This window comes from Malania oleifera, chromosome 9, assembly GCF_029873635.1.
Source record: "Malania oleifera isolate guangnan ecotype guangnan chromosome 9, ASM2987363v1, whole genome shotgun sequence".
NCBI lineage: Eukaryota > Viridiplantae > Streptophyta > Magnoliopsida > Santalales > Ximeniaceae > Malania > Malania oleifera.
This window is the reverse complement of record NC_080425.1, coordinates 71,559,961-71,580,398: the sequence shown is the minus strand read 5'-3', so window position 1 is coordinate 71,580,398 and position 20,438 is coordinate 71,559,961. Positions and strand designations below refer to the sequence as shown.

The 20,438-nt window shown below is 35.4% G+C and overlaps 1 protein-coding gene across 7 annotated transcripts in view; it reads left to right on the top strand.

The window, feature by feature from the left end:
* LOC131164645 (DNA-directed RNA polymerase IV subunit 1) overlaps positions 1–19,998 on the top strand; it is a 108,487-nt gene extending 88,489 nt beyond the window's left edge. For 3 of the 7 annotated variants that reach the window (XM_058121989.1, XM_058121995.1, XM_058121994.1), the window contains 4 exons: positions 708–819; positions 12,695–12,721; positions 18,642–18,801; positions 18,965–19,553. In XM_058121989.1, the coding sequence (XP_057977972.1) occupies positions 708–819; positions 12,695–12,721; positions 18,642–18,801; positions 18,965–19,008 (343 nt within the window). In that variant the 3' untranslated portion in view covers positions 19,009–19,553. Of the gene's footprint in view, positions 1–707; positions 820–12,694; positions 12,722–18,641; positions 19,554–19,634 lie in introns of those variants that run through there. The other 4 variants (XR_009139304.1, XM_058121991.1, XM_058121993.1 and 1 more) reach the window with 4 other exon arrangements.
* Positions 19,999–20,438: the final 440 nt, after the last annotated feature.

The following is a 20,438-nucleotide window of genomic DNA, read 5'->3' as shown; positions in this document are numbered from 1 at the left end:
ACAACAGAATATGTTTGAACAAAATGTGCAAAATGTTTTAAATATTTTCTGGATTGAGGCCCTTTTAATTTTCATTGGCAATATCTTGCTATGATAATCATTGAATTAGTTTAAAAGTTGATGCTATACGATATAGCATTGATATGAAGCTAGCTAAGCTGGGTACTTGTGCTCCTCGAGGCCTATTCATTCAGACACTGCTACCAGACATGTCGTAGTGTGTAATGTTATCTTGGATATGTAAACACATTCAATTACACTGGAAAATGTCCATTTGGACCAATCAACATAAAAATATTTAAGGATATACCCTTTTTATATGGTCCATGAAGGAGATAAACTGCATCTTAAGCTAGGTTCATGTCCTTTTCTGCATGATTTCTCTGCAGTTTGGGGAAGCTTGCATTCATGAGCACTTGTCCAATATGGTTCTCTGTTTTTTCTTCAAAAACACTGCAGGATTTCGTAATATGGCAATGTTTCCACTGATGCTTTTCTATGCATATTGTATTTTCTGGAATAGCATTCCTACAAAGCATACCTCACTAGATGGTGGCATTCTTTGTGCATTTCTTCTCTATTGTTGAGGCCCTGGACTATCTATGTTCTGCAGATTTCTAATAAGTTCTCGTTGTACCTGCATATAGGTCTGTGGCATTCATGATAGATGTTAATTCCTTATAGAACTCCAACCTTTGTTCTTGCAGGTATCCCATCAATCACAGCTTAAGTGAAATGGATAAGTCTACCTTAATGATGGCTTTATATTTTCATCCTCAAAGAGATGACAAAATAGGAATCGGAGCCCAGGACGTAAAGGTAAATAGATCTTCCAAAGATCAATAGTGTATGTTCAAATGGAGTTCACGTCGTTTTTATTTTGATTTGCATGACAGTTTTTAGCCAAAAAACTTGAGAACACCCTGCAAATTTTCCTTTTTTTTTTTTCTTTTTTAATTCTAGTTTTAGACTTGCATATTTAAGATGGTTCTGTATTATGAAGTGAGCGCTAACATGTGCAAGAATATAACTGTTTTCTTCCTTCTAAGTTCTGATCTGGTCCCATTGTCTTGAATTTCCATGAAATTGTCGAAATTTCTGTTGAAATTTCCGATTTTCGTCACCCTCAAAATCAAAATGGTGGTCGATTTCCGTCTTGCATAATTTCTGTCAAAATATCAACAAATCATCCTAAATTTATCGAAATCTTGAAATTTTAGGGAAATTTGTCGAAATTTTAACTATACAATGAAATTTCGTCGGAATTCTAATGAGAGATTTAGGAGTGAAGTGAAATTTCTTTTTAATTTAATTTATCAAAACAAAAGACTATTACAAGTGCTTTTGAAATTATATGAAAAAAATAAACATACAGCAAACATTTTATTTAACCATTCATGTCTAAATTATCAATATTTGTACAATAAATAATATTTAAATGATTTATGAATTTCATTTGTATTAACTAAATATGTTTAATGTACATTATCTTACAAATATGTTTGATACACATACTATTTTACAACTTTTCCACCTCTTACAAAACATAGATGTATTTGATTTGAAATATATTAGTCCTAAAACTTGTATTATTATGTTTGTTAACCATTTCTAAAGTTTCACAAAGAATTTCATGCTTTACTACTAATTTTCGTTATTTTTTCAAATCGAAATCAAAATTTTTGTCAAAATTTTCGTACTTTTGGAGCCTCGAAATTTGAGTCGAAATTGAAATTGAAGACCTTCCCTGGTCCTTCCCAATTCAGGTCCTGTGGGTAGGACTAGTTCTTCAATTCAAGGACAAACTCCAAGTTGGAGTTTTTAAAGTTCACAAGTTAAAGGCCCATTCAAGTGTAGGCAAGTTGGGGCTTTTGCATCTGTTGTGATATGGATCGTATAATGAAGATGTACAACGGAATAAACAACAACAAGTAAATGTAAATAACACACAACAGAACAAGATCAACACAAAGATTTACGTGGTTCGGAAAAGCCTACATCCACGGAAGCAATGACACACAAATTTCACTAAGAAAATCAAAATGTACACAATACACTTCTCTAATGATCATCTCACTTCTCAAAATATGCCCAGATGACATATATAAAAGTTCCTTGGAGGTTTCCCCCGTTTGCCCAACCACTCAACTTTCAAAAATTCAAAATTCAGAAAAATTTCCGCAGCCCAGGCACCTCTCGTCGATGAACACAAGGCCTCGTTGACGAGACCAAGAAGACCCTTCGTCGATGAATATAGGACTCTCGTCAACGATGTCAGAAATCTGAAAATTCCTGCTCTCAATAATTGTTCGTCAACGAGCTTCAGAACCTTCGTTGACAAACCTATGTTGTTCCCTCGTCGACGAGCATAGGCCCCTTGTCGACGAGTCCTGCTGTGCTGCCCGCTTCATGTTTTTCCTCCTTCCTTCTTTGCTTATAAAAATAGAAGTATAAGAGCCATAAATAACAATCTCCACATTGGCGATTATACGCCCCTTAAGAGAATCCAAAAACATGAACCGTTTCTCTTTGAACTTAAAAAACGCTTGGTTGGGTATGTCTCCCTTCTATCACTTGGAGACATGGAGTAAGTACAAGCAATGCTTGAACTTCTCCGAAGTAACTGATTTGGTCAGAATATCTACTACATTATTAGATGTGTGAACTTTCTCCAACACAAGCTCACCCGAAGCAATCAATTCCCGAACTCTGTGGAACCTCACATCAATGTGCTTGGTTTTAGCATGATATACCTGATTCTTTGCCAAGTAAATGACACTCTGACTATCATAATGCAGCACCACACCATCTTGCTGTAACTTCAGCTCTCTGACCAAGTCAGTAAGCCATAAGGCTTCCTTTGCAGTTTCGGCAACTGCTATATACTCCACCTCAGTCGTGAACAATGTAACCAGAGACTGTATCATGGATTTCCAACATATTGGTCCTCCAACAAGGGTAAACACATATCCCGTAGTAGACCTTCTGCCATCCATATCTCCAGCATAATCTGCATCAACAAATCCCATAACTGAAAGACAACCCTATTGCTTGCCGAATATGATGCTATATCCCAATATACCCCGCAAGTATTTAAGTATCCATTTGATGGTTTCCCGATGCTGTCTTCCTAGATTAGAGAGGAACTTGCTCACCACACTTACTGCATGTGCCAAATCTGGCCTTGTACATACCATGACATACATTAAACTCCCCACAGCACTAGCATAGGAGACCTTTGACATGTCCCGCATTTCCTCATCTGAACTTGGGCAATCTGCAGTAGACAACTTAAAATGATTCGCTAAAGGTGTACATACCGGTCTTGCATCAGTCATGTTAAACCTCTCCAACACCTTCTGCACATAACTGCCCTGAGATAATCATAATCTCCTTGCAGTCTTGTCACGGAGAATCTCCATCCCAAGTATTTTCTTGACTGAATCAAGATCTTTCATGCCAAATTCCTTATGCAACAGGTCCTTTAACTGATTCACCTCAGCTAAATCTCTTGCAGCTATCAACATGCCATCGACGTACAATAACAAGAAAACAAGAGAACCTCCTCAAGTTTATTCACATAAACGCAGCAATCATACTCACACCGTTTGTAGCTAATCTTCATCATGTATGAATTAAGCCGTTTATACCATTGCCTTGGAGATTTTTTCAGCCCATAAAGAGATTTCTTTAACCTGTAAACAAAAATTTTCTTTTCCTGGTTCAATGAATCCCTCTAGCTGTACCATGTAGATTTGTTCCTCCAAGTCACTGTGAAGAAACACCGTCTTCACATCCATTTGTTCCAAATGAAGATCGAAATAAGCTACCAACCTTAACACAACTCTGATAGAAGTATGTCAGACCATTGGAGAAAAGATCTCTTCATAATCTATCCCTTTCTTTTATAAGTATCCTTTTGCCACCAACCGTGCCTTGAATTTCTCTCATTCCTTTTCTGAAATTGTCTCCTTCTTCCTATACAGTCATTTGCAACCTATTGGCCTCTTCCCATCTGGAAGCTCCACCAAATCCCAAGTTAGGTTCTTATGTAATGATTCCATCTCCTTAATCATCGCTTCCATCCACCTATCTTTCTTCTGGCTGTGCACTGCCTCTTGAAAAGAAGTTGAATTGTTGCAACAAGTAAGGAAAGCATAAGATACTAACTCATCAACACTATACCTTGATGGAGGCCTGATAGTGCGTCTGGATCTTCGTATAGGAATATTGTCAACTTGCTAGTTTCCCGAGTTAGAGCTTCCTGCAATCACGGGACCATGATCATTTTCGTTGCCTTGAGCTTCCAACTCCACCTGCGCAACATGTTCATCACTGCCCTAGCTTTGTGGCTCTTGTTTCTATTTATTAAACTCTTGAGTACGCTTCACCATAGCCTTCTCATCAAAGACTACATCTCTACTGATCACCACCTTGTTTGCCACTGGGTTCCACAGCTTATACCCCTTTACACCCTTTGGATATCCCAAGAAGATGCAACGACGAGACTTCGGGTCAAGTTTAGACCTCTCCTCACTTGACACGTGGACATAGGTTGGACACCCGAATACCTTCAATTCGGAGTAGTCTACTACATTTCCCATCCAAACCTCTTCCGCCACTTTACCCGCTAGTGATGCCCTTGGTGATCGGTTAACCAGAAAACTTGTCATACTAATTGTCTCAGCCCAGAAGTTGTTCGGTAGCTCTGCATTCAAACTGAGATACCGAGCCCTATCAATAAGAGTCCGGTTTATCCGTTCTGCCACACCATTTTGCTGAGGTGTCCGACGAGCTGTAAAATGTCTCTTGATGCCTTGCTCCGCACAAAACTCCATAAATTGAGAATCAGCGTACTCGGTCCCATTATCCAACCTTAAATATTTGATTCTCCTCCCTGTCAGGTTTTCCACTTCAGCCTTCCAAATCTTAAACTTGGCAAACGTACTAGATTTGTGACGCATGAAGTAAACCCAAACCTTCCGTGAGTAATCATCAATGAAACTCACATAGTACACATGTCCACCCTTTGATGCAACTCTAATTGGGCCTCAAACATCTGAATGTACATAATCAAGAATTCCTTTCGTCTCGTGAGTAGCTGAATTGAAATTTGTCCTGTTATGTTTTCCAAGAACACAAAATTTGCAGAATTCCAACTAACATGATTTAAAACCTTTCAACGATTTTCTCTTGTGTAGTTCTTTCATGCCATGTTCTCCCATATGCCCAAGACGCATATGCCACAAGACGGTCTCATCTGATTCAGCATCCACGACTGCAACTCCACCTACAACGGTTGTTCCCTACAACTTGTAAATATTCCCATCCAGCTTATGCCCTTTCATCACAGTCAAATTACCTTTCCATACCGTCAAGACTCCACCTTTGGACTTGTAATTAAAGCCATTACAATCCAAAGTGCTAAGAGATATCAAACTCTTTCTCAACTCAGGTATATGTGTTACATTACACAATGTTCTTACAGCATCATCAAACATCTTTATCTTTACATTTCCTATGCCAATGATTTTGCAAGAAGTATCATTACACATAAGAACTTATCTAGAATTTACTAACCTGTAAGTGCTGAACCACTCCTTATTTGGAGTCATGTGATAAGAACATGCCGAGTCAAGTATCCAAGAGTCCGTTAGATTATCTGACTCCGCTGAAACTGATAGAACATCACCATCCGCTGAATCCTCTTCTTGAACAACATTTACAGATTTAGAAATCCCCTCATGCTTATTAGCATTTCCCTTCTTCCAATATGGACACTCCGGTTTCACATGCCCCCTTTTACTGCATTTATAACACCGGATTTCCTTCTTTTTCTTGGATTGATTCCGGGATTTCTGATTAGACCCAATTTTAAACTTTCCTTTGCCTCGCTCATTACAACCCTTTATCACAAGTCCTTCTTCTTCATCACAAATTTTCAATCTTTGACGAAAATTTAACCAGGCACTTGTTACTTCTTCCAAATCAAGTGTGCACATACGAGTGGTCACAAGATTTTCGTAGGTATAAGTTGAGGGCAAAGAATTTAACAGTATCAAAGTCTTATCATCCTCATCAAACTTCACATCAACTCTCATAAGATCACTTATGATTTGATTAAACGCATTGATGTGTTGATCTAGACTAAATCCTTCTACTATCTTAAGTCAATATAAATGCTGCTTAAGAAAAAGTTTGTTATTGAGGGATTTAGACATGTACCAACTTTCTAATTTTCTCCAAATAGCCGCTGGAGAATCCTCCTCCATCACCCAATAGAGAACTTTGTCGGCCAAACACAAGCGTATTGTCGACGCTACCTTTGCTTTCAAATCTACCCATGTTGTCTCATCAATTCCTTCCGGTTGAGTATCAAGCAATGCTTTAGTCATTCCTTGTTGCACTAGAATATCTTTCACTCTCCTCTGCCATAAACCGAAGTTTCCGATTCCATCAAATTTGATAACGTCAAATCTTGCAGAAGATGATCCCGATGCCATAACAACTACGCTCTGATACCAATTTGTTGTGATATGGATCGTATAATGAAGATACACAGCGGAATAAACAATAACAAGTAAATGTAAATAACACACACAATCAAAACAAGATCAACACAAAGATTTACGTGGTTCGGCAAAGCCTACATCCACGGAAGCAATGACACACAAATTTCACTAAGGAAATCAAAATGTACACAATACACTTCTCTAATGATCATCTCACTTCTCAAGATATTCCCAGATGACATATATAGAAGTTCCTTGGAGGTTTCCCCCCGTTTGCCCAACCACTCAACGTTCAAAAATTCAATTTCAAAAAACTGCCACAGCCCAAGCGCCTCTCGTCGATGAACACAGGGTCTCGTCGACAAGACCAAGAAGACCCTTCGTTGACGAATACAGGACTCTCGTCGACAATGCTAGAAATTTGAAAATTCCTGCTCTTGGTAATTGTTCGTCGACGAGCTTCAAAACCTTCGTCGATGAACCTATGTTGTTCCCTAGTCGACGAGCATAGGCTCCTCGTCAATGAGTCCTGCTGTGCTGCCCCCTTCATGTTTTTCCTCCTTCCTTCTTTGCTTATAAAAACAAAAGTATAAGACCCATAAATAACAGCATCATTCCTTTGTACCTATGCTGACCTATCCTGTTGTCAATTGTCCATATTTTTATTCTGTGCGTTTGTACCTTGCTACACTTACTCTACTTGCCTAGGAGATGGTAGATGAAGACTCCTTTATGTTTTGAACATCGGATTTCACTTGATGGAAAATATTTTTATCTTTGTTACCACTCATAGAATATTTATCATGTTAGTTGAAATTGTCTCTATTATTCTACGAACCTATTTAGAATGCCTTGTCCACCAAAGAAGCTCCAAGACTATAGCTTTTTCTTTTTTTTTTTTGGTTGCATTGGTGGACTCTTTCATTGCTGCTCCAATCACCTACTTTGGTGTAGAATTTATCTTATTTTCTCCCAAAATAAATTGGGCCTAAATTTCTACAACAAGAAGAAGCCAAACCTTAAGTCCCATTAGGCGGAGTCAGCTACATGAATCCTTTTCCAGCAATTTGCACGATTGTGTGCAATTTTTTTCTACAACTTACGGTCTATTAAATACTTACTATCTCATTCCAAGTTCTTTTATGTCTATCTCTACCTTTTCTACTACTAGTAGTAACTAGGTCACTCCTACTCATTTTTGCATTATTTGGCTTATGTTGTAAGTACTCATATCATTTAAGTCGCCCCTCCCTTATCTTATCTTCTATAGTTGTTGTGCCTAACCTACCTCCAATAGTATTTTTTTTTTTCATTCCTTAATTTATCTTTTAACATTATACCACTCATCTACCTTCACATTCTCATTTCGGTTACTTTTACTTTTTGGATATGTTGTTTCTTAGTTGCCTAACATTCTTATTGGTATAGCATAGCTGGTCTTATAGTCGTCCTATAAAACTTTCTTTTTAATTATAAAGGTATTCCACGATCACATAACACACCTGGAGCACTTCTCCATTTTACGCACTGTGCTTTAACTCTGTGTATAACATCTTCAAATTCTCCTTTAGCTTGCATAATAGATCCATGATATTGAAAACTAGTAGTGCTATTAATAAATCAAGCTTTTATGTTTCGCAAAATTGGATGAGGTGGTGTTTATCTAATGCGTATTTTTTAGTGATTATCAATGAGGAGACAAAAGTGTTAATTTAGGTGTCATCCCAAGAGGGGGATGAATTCGGTATTTAAATATATTTTGGTACTTCAATCCTTAATTGAAAACCCAAACATACAAGCACAAACTTGGATATACACCGATTTAAGTATTATATAACTTAATTGATTAAATCAGTGGATATCTCAATTAATTTAGTATTACCCAATTATTCTCACGTATTTTAGATATTCATATATACCAATATTTAAAGCATGCACAACAAGTATAATATGAATATAAGTGCGGAAATATAAAAAGGGATAGAGAGAGAGAGAGCACAGACACCAAATTTTTAACGAGGTTTGGCCAAACCCTGCCTACGTCCACGCCTTGGGCAAAACACCTAAGGATTCCACTAATCTACTCCTTAAACTCAGATGGAGCTTCCTGTTACAAATTGCTGCTTACAAGAGGCGTAGCTTCCTCCTACTCTGGTGCTTACAAAAGGCACAACTTCCTCCTCCTTGGTTCACAACCTGAACCGTTAATACAATAAATTAATTAAATTCCTGAAAACTCAGATGCTTCTGAACAAGCTAATAAGTACAATAAAATTCCTAAAACACATTCATAGGATATAACTTGAAGCTCAATGAATGTATGTGATAATTTCAATAATAATCAAATATATGATCTTTGTATATAAAAATATGTATGATTAGTTTTCTCAAAGATCTACACTCAATGCAAATATCTCCAAAAATTTATTTTTCAAATAATATGTGTTGGAGATCTAGGGTTTTCTCAAATAACTTTTGGCACAAATAAAAGAATATTAAACCTTTGAATAAAAATAATATCAAGAATGCTTCAAAGATTTTACAGTCCTAGATTGAACTTTTCCCACAAGATTTTTCAAACAAAAATATGAAACTTAAGGTTCTTGCTCTCTCAATAAAATATTAAATAAAAATATGAGAGAAGAAAAACTTTTACAATGAAGATTAAATGCCCAAATATAAAACCTTATATACCAAACCTTAATATCAAACGTGCTAGCAAGATGTGTGCGTGAATGCCCTTTGTGAAGCTGAGAGAATTTGAACTTGATAGAGTGTAGGCAAAGTATGCAAAAGTTTGGCAATCTTTTCAAAACTCTCAAGAGGTATGCAAAAACTCATGCTCTAGGGTTTAGAGGTCATATTTAAAGGTGTTCTCGGCCATAAGTTAAGTTTTGGCCATTGGATCAATTTAATCAAGAAAATTTCGCACGTGTCTGCGCTGAACCGATGTTCTGCACGAGCGACCTTAAGTGCTTTGGACATAAATTTTACTATACAACTCCAAATTGGACGTTCTTGGTGTCAACAAAAAAGTTAAGAAAAAATCCCACAACTTTTATGTTGAACACATTTTATGATAAGAAGTTATGGATTAATAAAAATGCCCATCAATGTGACATGAGAAATATGAAGGAAATTTTTCTGTTACGTACACCTTTCAGTGTTTTGGCCATAACTTTTTCTATATGATTCCAAATTAAACATTCCTAGTATCAACAGAAAGTTAGGAGAAAATCCCACAACTTTCATGTTAAACACTTGTTAGGATAAGAAGTTATGGATTGAGAAAAATGATTATTTATATTGTTCGGTCTGCTAGCCGGTCCACTAACCCCTTTGTAAAAATTAATTTTTGTCTTCTTTTAACTTCAAAACCATTTTAAAACATTTGTATAAGTTAGGCATTTTATGAAAAAAAAATTTCATGTTACTTGGAGGTCCTATGGTCAATCTAAGGTCATATTTGAGCTCCCAATTATATCTTATGAAATATGTAAATACAAGTGGGACTAAACACACATTACAATTGAAAATCTGAAGTATCTTCATCCTTTTGCTCTTTTAATTTCATGGAATATGTCAGGTCATATGCACTTCAATTTTATCATGGCTTCCATAGCATTCGTATCATCATGCGTGCTAAATAATGATCCTGCTAAGTGTTTTGTCATTATTAAAACGGGATCGGACTCAAAAAGTCAACAATCTCCCCCTTTTTGATGATGAAAAACAGAAGAACAAAATGCATAAATTTCAAAATAGACATTGTAATTCAATTATATCCAGAAAGAAAACACTAAGATATTTCAAGTTGAGAATTTTAAGTTTAGCTCAATATGCATCTAGATAAAGCAATAAATCATATGTACATTAATCCTCTCCCCCTAAACCAAGGAGTATATCATTTTGTTCATTAATCTCCTCCCCCTGTTGGCATCAGCAAAAGAGTTAAGTTAAATGGAACACATTTTTAAAAAAAGGAAAATTTGTTAGCTTTAAAAGGATAACTCCCCCTTTTTGAAAAATTTTTCCTTTTTTTTTTTTTTGTCATTTAAGCTCATACATATTGTAGACTATGTAATTTTAAAAAAATATCTCTCCCCCTTTTTATCTAAAAAAAAATTTCTCTCCCCCTTTAGATCTAAAATAATTTTGGTCTAGTACATTCCGAAAAGAAATATAACCAGAAAGATTAACCATACAAACTTCAATTATATCAATGCATTTTAAAATAAGATCATATGGTTAACTCAAGAAACTTGTGGTAAAGCAATATATTTTTCGTTTAAAGTACTCAATAGGATCATCATAATTGAGTACACGCCACAGAAAGTTTAATGCACATCTAAGCTTAAAATATTGGTGAGCATAATAAGATAGGACATAATTTTCAGAAAGCTCCCCCTATGAGTTTGAATACTTGCTTAGAATAAATGAAATACTTATATTTATCAATGATTAATTTCATTAATCATACCAAGCAGTATAAGCAATTATTCCTAATCTTTAGAACAACTATACTGGATATAAACTAATTCATTTCTCACAAACAGTCAGTATAGCTATCCCTTTTTGACCACATTAATTTATATAACTAATAATAGTTTATGATACTAGATACTATCCATTAAAGAGATTCGACTGTTTAACACAATATGAATGGTAAGCTGTGGTGCTGCACTTGCATATGCATATGGACATAAGCAAAGTAAGATCATGAGAACATCTAATTTATATAATCATGAAAGAGAGATGCCCCCCCTCAATTATGCACTTATCATCGTCTTATGTCTTTTTTTTTTTAATCATTCTTCACCAGTTTACCCGAGTGGTCTAAAATTTTCAATGATTTATACTTGGCTATACCTACTTTGGCTTAGAGGACCAAAAAGTCACAAACAATTCTTCTTTAGGGTCATAAGTCTATATCGCTTCTTTTCTTATGGATCTCAACGCGTAGGTTTCCTAATCATTTGCATTTTCATATAGATTGAAAACTATTACAAATAACTTAGCCATTTGACATATTCAAAAAAAAAAAAACTTCTAATAGATTTCATTTGAGGTTTAAGAGCTTGTGTAGTGAGATTGAACGAATACTCTTAACAATTAAATTATTATTAAGTTCAGAAGAATATTCATTATGAGTGGACAATATTCAAAATATTTCGTGGAAGCGAATATATCCAACTACTTAGGCAAAGAGCAATTTGGGAGAATATTAATTTTTGAATACTGCTCTTTGGGTATTTGTGATTATCCCACCATTGGATGGTATCCCACAAGTATGATATCAATTTTAAGTAATTGAACGAATCAAGGATAGATGAATCTTTACCAGATATGATCATAGTATGGTAAAGATTTCTTGTGGAGGAAATGACTCAAGTATAAATCAAAATTAGGGAATTTTACATTTTAAGTACAAAGGGAATATTTATTAAAAATGTCTTGATAAACAATTTGATTCCCTTAGAGAATGCCCCTGATTTGATTATCACATGATGTCTTTTAATAAGCACTTAATAGATATGGAATTTATGATTATCAGTGCTTGTGGCTAGAATGATGACTGATTTAGGCATTTAAGGCTCCAAGGATGAGTGTAGGATTAGATGATGCTTAGTATATAATTTATTTCCTTAGGCTCAATCTTATGCAATGGACATGATCTGCTTAACTTAAGATTTTAATATTTAAGCATGGGTTAAGCAATAAGAATTATTCGCTATACAACGATGCTTCAATCCATTTGGAAGTGGATTTATTCTTCAATATTATGATTTATGTTACTCATTGCAAAGCTATAAGGTTTTTGATATTTTAGCTAGTTAAGCCTTCAATATTTTACTTTGAACGAATCGAAGTTAGCATACTTTAACCAATATTTTATATCTTACCCGATCATTATGATATATATATATTCATTAAGTTTAGATTGGATAAATTACTTATATGAAATCATATTGGCTTGCTTTTCCAAGATTCTTAGTATTTAAAATTTTATATAGTAAGTGCATATACTAATTTTTGACTTTTTAGACACTAACCATTTCTAAGCTTTTAGTCATCACCTACCTTATAACTAGTCCTAAGAACAAAGAAAGAATTAAATGATCATTTAATTCCAATTGGAACCTTTCTTGATTATCCATGTCATTTTCTTGTCTTTGTCTCAGACACCTCTAAATGGACACTTATATCGGGTATGCCCTTTCATTTTACAAAATAAGTAAGTTTTGTATATTCGTGGGAAAGTATGCTTATTTCTTTTCTTCTTACTTAGTGAGGCATAGCTATGAAGTTTTTGAGATACATCCAAACCTTTTTTGGAAATATAATTTCTTTTAACTTCTAAGGGTTTATTTGAACTATCTTCACTTGTAACCCTGGAAATTGTTTCAGAATGTTCATCTATTTTTCTATCTTAACAGGCGATCTTCAGAATCTTCATGATTTTCTTCTTTTCTAGAATAGCATGATAATCTTTTAATTCTTCTAATTGTTTAGCTATCCTTTTATTTTCATTTTTCAAACACATTTTCTTCTTAGATATCCTAGCTAGAAGATTATGCATTTTAACAAAGGTATTTTCTAGATCTCCATATGAAGACATGCTTTCATTATACAATTCAACACGTGATTCAACATAAAATTTATTACAGTAAACATCACATGAATCATTGCACATATTATTAACGAAATTATCAACAGATGATTCCACACATGATTCATTACAAGAATTGTCATAATATCCATCATTTGAATTATTGTATGCATCAATAGTAATATTGTCACAAAGGACACTACATGAATCATTATTAGAATTATCAACAAATGATTGAACACATGATTCATTACATAATATAACGCAGGATTCATCACATGATTTTTCATAAGATTTATCGCAAGATTTATCACAAAAATCATCTCATGAATCATTATATGAAATAGGCTAAGATACATATACCTCCTCCTCGACTAACTTATTTTGTTTACAATTTGCCACCTCTTGATCATTTGAACTTTACATTTCTAGAGTGGTGGTTTCTTTCTCCTGCGTTTCTCCATACTTCCTATCAAGTTCTTCCCAAATATCTCTTGCACATGTACATGCCATAAATTCATGAAAAATATTAGAATCTAAAGCACGATAAAGCATATCAATGACTTTTGAATTTGCATGTATTAAACTAGTATCATTTTCATTTGTAGGCACACAAATTCCTTTAACTATTACCTGCCAGGCCTTCCAGTCCATTGATTTTATAAAAACATTCTTTTTTAGTTTCCAAGCCGAAAAATTTTCACCGTAATATATTGGAGGACTAAAATAACATCATCCCTCATCGAATGGGGTTACACCGATGTAAGTGATCGTGATCTTTTACAAAAACGTTTAAGTCCAGTGCAACGAGGCTCTAATACCAATTGTTAATTTAGGTGTAATCCCAAAAGGGAGGGTGAATTGGGTATTTAAAAATATTTTGGTACTTCAATCCTTAATTGAAAATCTAAACATACAAGCACAAACTTGGATATACACCGATTTAAGTATTATAAAACTTAATTGATTAAATCAGTGGATATCTCAATTAATTCAGTATTACCCAATTATTCTCACGTATTTTAGATATTCATATATACCAATATTTAAAGCATGCACAGCAAGTATAATATGAATATAAGTGCGAAAATATAAAGAAGTATAGAGAGAGAGAGCGCAAACACCAAATTTTTAACGAGGTTTGGCCAAACCCGGCCTATGTCCTTGCCTTGGGCAAAACACCCAAGGATTCCACTAATCTGCTCCTTAAATTCGGATGGAGCTTCCCATTACAAACCGCTACTTACAAGAGGCGTAGCTTCCTCCTACGCCGCTACTTAGAAAAGGCACAACTTCCTCCTCCCCAGTTCACATCCCGAATCATTAATACAATAGCTTGATAAAATTCCTGAACACTCAAATGTTTCTGAACAAGTTAATGAGTACAATAAAATTCCTAAAACACATTCATGGGATATAACTTGAAGCTCAATGAATGTATGTGATGATTTCAATAATAGTCAAATATATGATCTTTGTATATAAAAATATGTATGATGAGTTTTCTCCAAGATCTACAACCAATGCAAATATCTCCAAAAATTTATTTTTCAAATAATATGTGTTGGAGATCTAGGGTTTTTTCAAATAACTTTTGGCACGAATAAAAGAATATTAAATCTTTGAATAAAAATAATATCAAGAATGCTTCAAAGATTTTATAGTGTCCTAGAATGAACTTTTCCCACAAGATTTTTCAAACAAAAATGTGAAACTTAAGGTTCTTGCTCTCTCAATAAAATATTAAATAAAAATATGAGAGAATAAAAACTTTTACAATGAAGATTAAATGCCTAAATATAAAACCTTGTATACCAAACCTCATTATCAAACATGCTAGCAAGATGTGTGCGTGAAGCTCTTTGTGAAGCTGAGAGAATGCCCAAAAGATGTTTGAACTTGATAAAGTGTACACGAAGTATGCAAAAGTTTGGCAATCTGTTCAAAACTCTCAAGAGGTATGCAAAAAACTCATGCTCTAGGGTTTAGATGTCATATTTAAAGGTGTTCTCGGCCTTAAGTTAAGTTCTGGCCGTTTGATCAATTTAATCAAGAAAATTCTGCGCGTATCCACGCTGAATCGACGTTCTGCACGAGCAACCTTCAGTGTTTTGGACATAAATTTTACAATAGAACTCCAAATTGGATGTTCTTGGTGTCAACAGAAAGCTAAGAGAAAATCTCACAACTTTTATGTTGAACACATTTTAAGATAAGAAGTTATGGATTAATAAAAAATGCCTATCAATGTGACGAAAGAAACATAAAAGGAATTTTTCTGTTACGTACACCTTTCAGTGTTTATGATTCCAAATTAGACATTCCTAGTATCAATAGAAAGCTAAGAGAAAATCCCACAACTTTCATGTTGAACACCTGTTAGGATAAGAAGTTATGGATTGAGAAAAATGTTCATTTATACTGTTCGGTCGGCTGGCCGGTCAACTAACCCTTTTGTAAAAATTAGTTTTTGCCTTCTTTTAACTTCAAAATCATTTTAAAATATTTGTATAAGTTAGGCATTTTATGAAAAATGTTTTTCATGTTACTTGGAGGTCCTATGGTCAATCTAAGGTCATATTTGAGCTCCCAATTATATCTTATGAAATATGTAAATATAAGTGGGACTAAACACACATTATAATTGAAAATCTGAGGTATCTTCATCCTTTTGCTCTTTTATTTTCATGGAATATGTCAGGTCGTATGCGCTTCAAGTTTCTCATCGCTTCCATAGCATTCGTATCATCTGTGTGTGCTAAATAATGATCCTACTAAAAAGGCTCATGCACAGATGAGATAATTGTGTTTTGTCATTATCAAAACAGGGTCAGACTCAAAAAGTTAACAAAAAGGTTGGTTTAAGTCTTCTAGGGGGTTTAGACAAGGGGATCTGTTATCTCCTTCTTTGTATGCCCTTTCTTTTCATTCTTGTAGTGGATGTGCTGAGTAGATTGATTGATAGGGTTGCGGATAAGGGAGTAGTGAGAGATATTGAGGTGGGGAAGGAGGGAGTGATTGCTTCCTATTTGCTGTTTGCTAATGACACTATTGTTTTCTTAGATGAATAATGATGATATTGTGTCTTGTAAATATCCTCGCCATGTTATAGATTTTGAGAGGGTTTTTGGACTTAGAATTGACCTTGAGAGAAGTGGAGTTGGGACTGTTACCTTTGTTGTGGCAATGTTTTGGAGTTGACTACCTCAGCAGGTGATGTCTTAGAGTTGCCTTTAACTTAGGAGTCCCTTATTGCCATGGGCTGAACATGTGAAGGGCTGTGCAGTACTAGTTATGGCCCACAAGCTTCATTATTCAGCCAAAGTTAACCATGAATACACCACATGAATATGTTCACACAAAATATGCAGTGGGCAGTTAGTAAGTATGAAGTAAACAAGAGTATCTTTTGGTGAATAGCAAAGTAACTCATCTCATTACACCTTCCTAGGCAACATGTGTTTATCAATGAAGGAAAGCAAGATAAACACAATTATAATAGCTGGTGAGTTATAGAAATGATCGATGAACACTCATCCTCCCTTAAAAAGCTTTCTATATAGTTCCTACTCTAGCACAAGGAAGTATCACTATGTGCAAGGAGTCATGCTCCCCTTTTCCTATAATGTGCCACTCAACTTAAAGAATAAATCATGCATTATATTTACCCCGTAGTTACCACCAAATGGGCACAAGACAAGTGGCCATAGGCAAGCATAAGGCTGTATACAAGCTTTGCTCATTACACTTTGGGAGGGAAGTCTCGTTCCTTTCCCTTCTAGGATCTTGTGGTACTAAGGTGGCTAAGCAGTTGGATGGTTGGAAAAGAACTTTATTCTCTTTAGGTGGTCGTATCAATCTCATTCAAGCTAGTCTTTCTTCTATTCCTTTGTATTATTTGTCTTTGTTTTAGATCCATAGTGGGGTAGTTGAAATGCTTGACAGGATAATGAGGGATTTTCTTTGGTCAGGATTAGGCAAGAGGAGGGGGATCATTTGGTTAGATTGGGAGGGGGTGTGTGTATGTTGAAGGAGGCAGCAGGGGTGGGTCTTGGAAATTTGATGTCCCAAAAACCTTCTGTTCTGGGTAAATGGTTGTTGCAGTTTCCCTTTAGAGTAAACTTCCTTTGGAACAGAGTTATAAGAAGTAATTATGACCTGCATGTGAATGGGTGGGATGCTAATATGGGTTGTAGATGTTCTTTGTGTCCGGGATTCATTTCATAGGTTTACCCTTCCTTTGATCAAGTCTAAATTGGGAAGTGGTAGTTGTATTCAGTTTTGGGCGGACCTTTGGGTGGGGGATTCTACTTTGCTATTACCTTTGCTCTTATGTATCACCTTTCTTCCCTCCATTATGCTGTTATTTCTTCATTTCTAGTTCACTAGGGTGATTCTGGTTCTTTGGATTTTCACTTTAGAAGTGATTTAATGATATGGAGATGGAGGGCTTTCTTCTTTACTTCTTGTTTTGGAGGGTTGTCATATCTCTAACTGAAGGGATGTCAGGGTGTGGATTTGGGCTATTGGGTGGAGATTCTTGTAAGTTCTTGTCACTTTGTCAGGTCTAATGCATCTTTTCCTATTCATCATTCTATTTGAGAGGCTAAAATCCCCTCTAAGATTGAGGCGTTTGTTTGGTTGGGGATGCCTAATAGAGTTAACACCAGCAATTGTTGCAGAGGAGAAGGCCTTCTAAGGCTTTGTCTACTGATATAAGCTTTTTGTGTGGTACCTGTTCAGTGACACTTTTCCAGTAGTTTTTCACTGTTCATTTTCTTAGGATATTTGGGGGTTTGTGTGTGTGTGTGAAGTCAGTTGAAGAACTTTTGATTATCTCTTTATAGGATTTGGGAAGAGTAAGGGCGCTGTACGTTGATATGTCCTTTATTGGCTGTTTTATAAGGAATTTGTTGGAGCAGAATGCTTGAATCTTCTCCGGCAAGAGAATTTCTATACCTTCTTTGGGACAGGATTGGTACACTTTGGATTTGGATTTGTATAGGATTTGGATAAGATGTAATACAAAATTTTATTGAAATTTGTCCAAATCCATCCAAATCCAAATCCAAGATGTGAAATCTATGCTCCCAAATGCAGCGCTTGGGTTTTTAGTGGGGGGCTCTTTCAAGGGCATTTACTCTAAGGATGTTAAGCGTGATTGGAAAGTTTTATTGAGATTATTTTATTTTATTCTTTTGCTTTTTCTATTCTGTTGGAGGATTTCCTGTCCTCTACTTGTACTTTTTCCTTTTTGATCTAATCAAGTTTCTTTTCCTATAAAAAAGTTTATGAATAAATCAATTTGAATGCTCCGGGCAACTGTTCTCTGCTTTGAGAATTCACCCCTGTATAATCACTGGAGTAGAGGTGATAAAAAACTGAAGATTGAAAACAGAGTTTATTGTGCCACAGCCACTCTAATAAATCTCCAAACACATACCCATTTAATTTTTTTGTAAACCATTCCCAAAATTGACACGATTGCTTGACCTTGTTTGCTCCCCTCCTATTTACAGATTGGATACCACTCTGAGCATCAAAATGCCCGCTGCTTCTTATTGGTAAGAACAGATGGAACAGTTGAAGATTTCTCATACCACAAGTGCGTCCTTGGTGCTTTGGAGATTATTGCGCCTAGGAGGGCAAAAGGCTATCAGTCAAAATGCTTAAAATTTGGTACGGTGTAGTAGAACTCATGCATGTACATATTGAGACTTTCAAGTGTGTACGGTGACTACCTCATGGCACCAATAGTGCCATTTTTTGGACATCTACATAGCAGTGTAGATTTACAAGTGAGACTGTGAATTACCAAAGTTCATTTTTGCTTGAAGTTTAGGGGAGCTCGATCCGGGGCAGATCCAACGTTGGTGGGATTGGTGAACAGATGAGCTGTAGCTATTCCGAAGAATTTTGCTGATCTCTGAAAGTGGCTGTAGATTTTTGTGGAGTGATGGTTGTTAAAGTGTTACATTTATTTTTTGAAGCTGTACATTATCCACAGAAGCCAAGTTGTGCTCAGAAAGAAGGGGTCTACCTAAACAATAAGATGCATTTTCTTTTTCTGGTAAACAAAGATTCTGTAACTCTTTAAAAATCTTTTGAATCTAGTGTAGTCCAATCCCCATGCTTCTTTTTGCTGCTTCTACTAGAACTTGTTTGCCTTGTCAAAATAGGCCAAGAAGCTCTAGTGGAAGCAGCAAAGATAAGCTTGGAAGGGGCAATTTCTTCTTCTCGATGTTGTATCATTTAATTTAAATATAAAAAAATCTAGCAGTGGAAAATTTCATTTTCCATACTGTGCCAAACTGAAATGGCAACTTATGCAAGGTTCAACCATGCAAATTTTGATATTAGTTCACTGCCACATTTTACTTCATCCTTATTTTGATATGTTAACAATAATCCTTGTAAAGGCATTTCTTTTTTCTATTTTCTGATTTCATCAATGGTTTTTATTTTTTATTTTTTGAACAGTTGATATCTTCTTGGTTTATTTTGTTTGCTAGGCTTTAAATTTCTGCAGGTTTGAAGCTGCCCTGATGCTTGGTCCGATCAATGACACCACAGAAAGGATTCTAGGTTGGCCCCTTCCCCGTACTTGGTGAGCCTGAGCGAAGATAATAAGAATCATTTGACAGTTACTGAGCGAAGATAATAAGAAAGAATAATTTGACATGGTGACTGGTAAAGGAAACCCAGAAAGCATACAATTCCATGGAAATGTTTCTTTCTGATGAGTGGTTTCATTCTAAGCAATTTCTTGTAAGTTATCCCATAAACAGAACTGGTATTATATAACTATATATGTTGGCATAAATGTTGCTTCCATGCATAATACAAAACCTCACAAGAAAGTAATCAAAGCAAAAATGGCAATAGGAAAGGGAGGGAATGGATTATGTACTTGAACTGTAGCTGTTGACATCAGTGGTTTCATCCTGATCATGATTTTTTGTTTGCCCCCCTTTTCAATAGAGGCCTTATGGAGGGCAGGCTTTGGGTCAAAAGTAAAGTTGCTTCTCTGTGCGACCAATTGGTCACAGGTTCAAATTAAAAAAAAATGGCCATTTTGGGTGGGGTAAGATTCTTCTCCTACCCTAGCAAATAGGGATTCTTTCTCCTACCCTATCAAATAGGGACGCCATTTCTTAGGAAAAGAGGGTTTTAATGACACAGATTGAGAAGACAAGGAGGCGTCCTCAAGGTTCAGCAAATTAAGAATATTTCAAGATAAAAAAAAAAAAAAAGGTGCAACAAAATCAGCACAAGTATTACTATGGCTGAAATGTTCCACTTGACCTTGTTGGGCG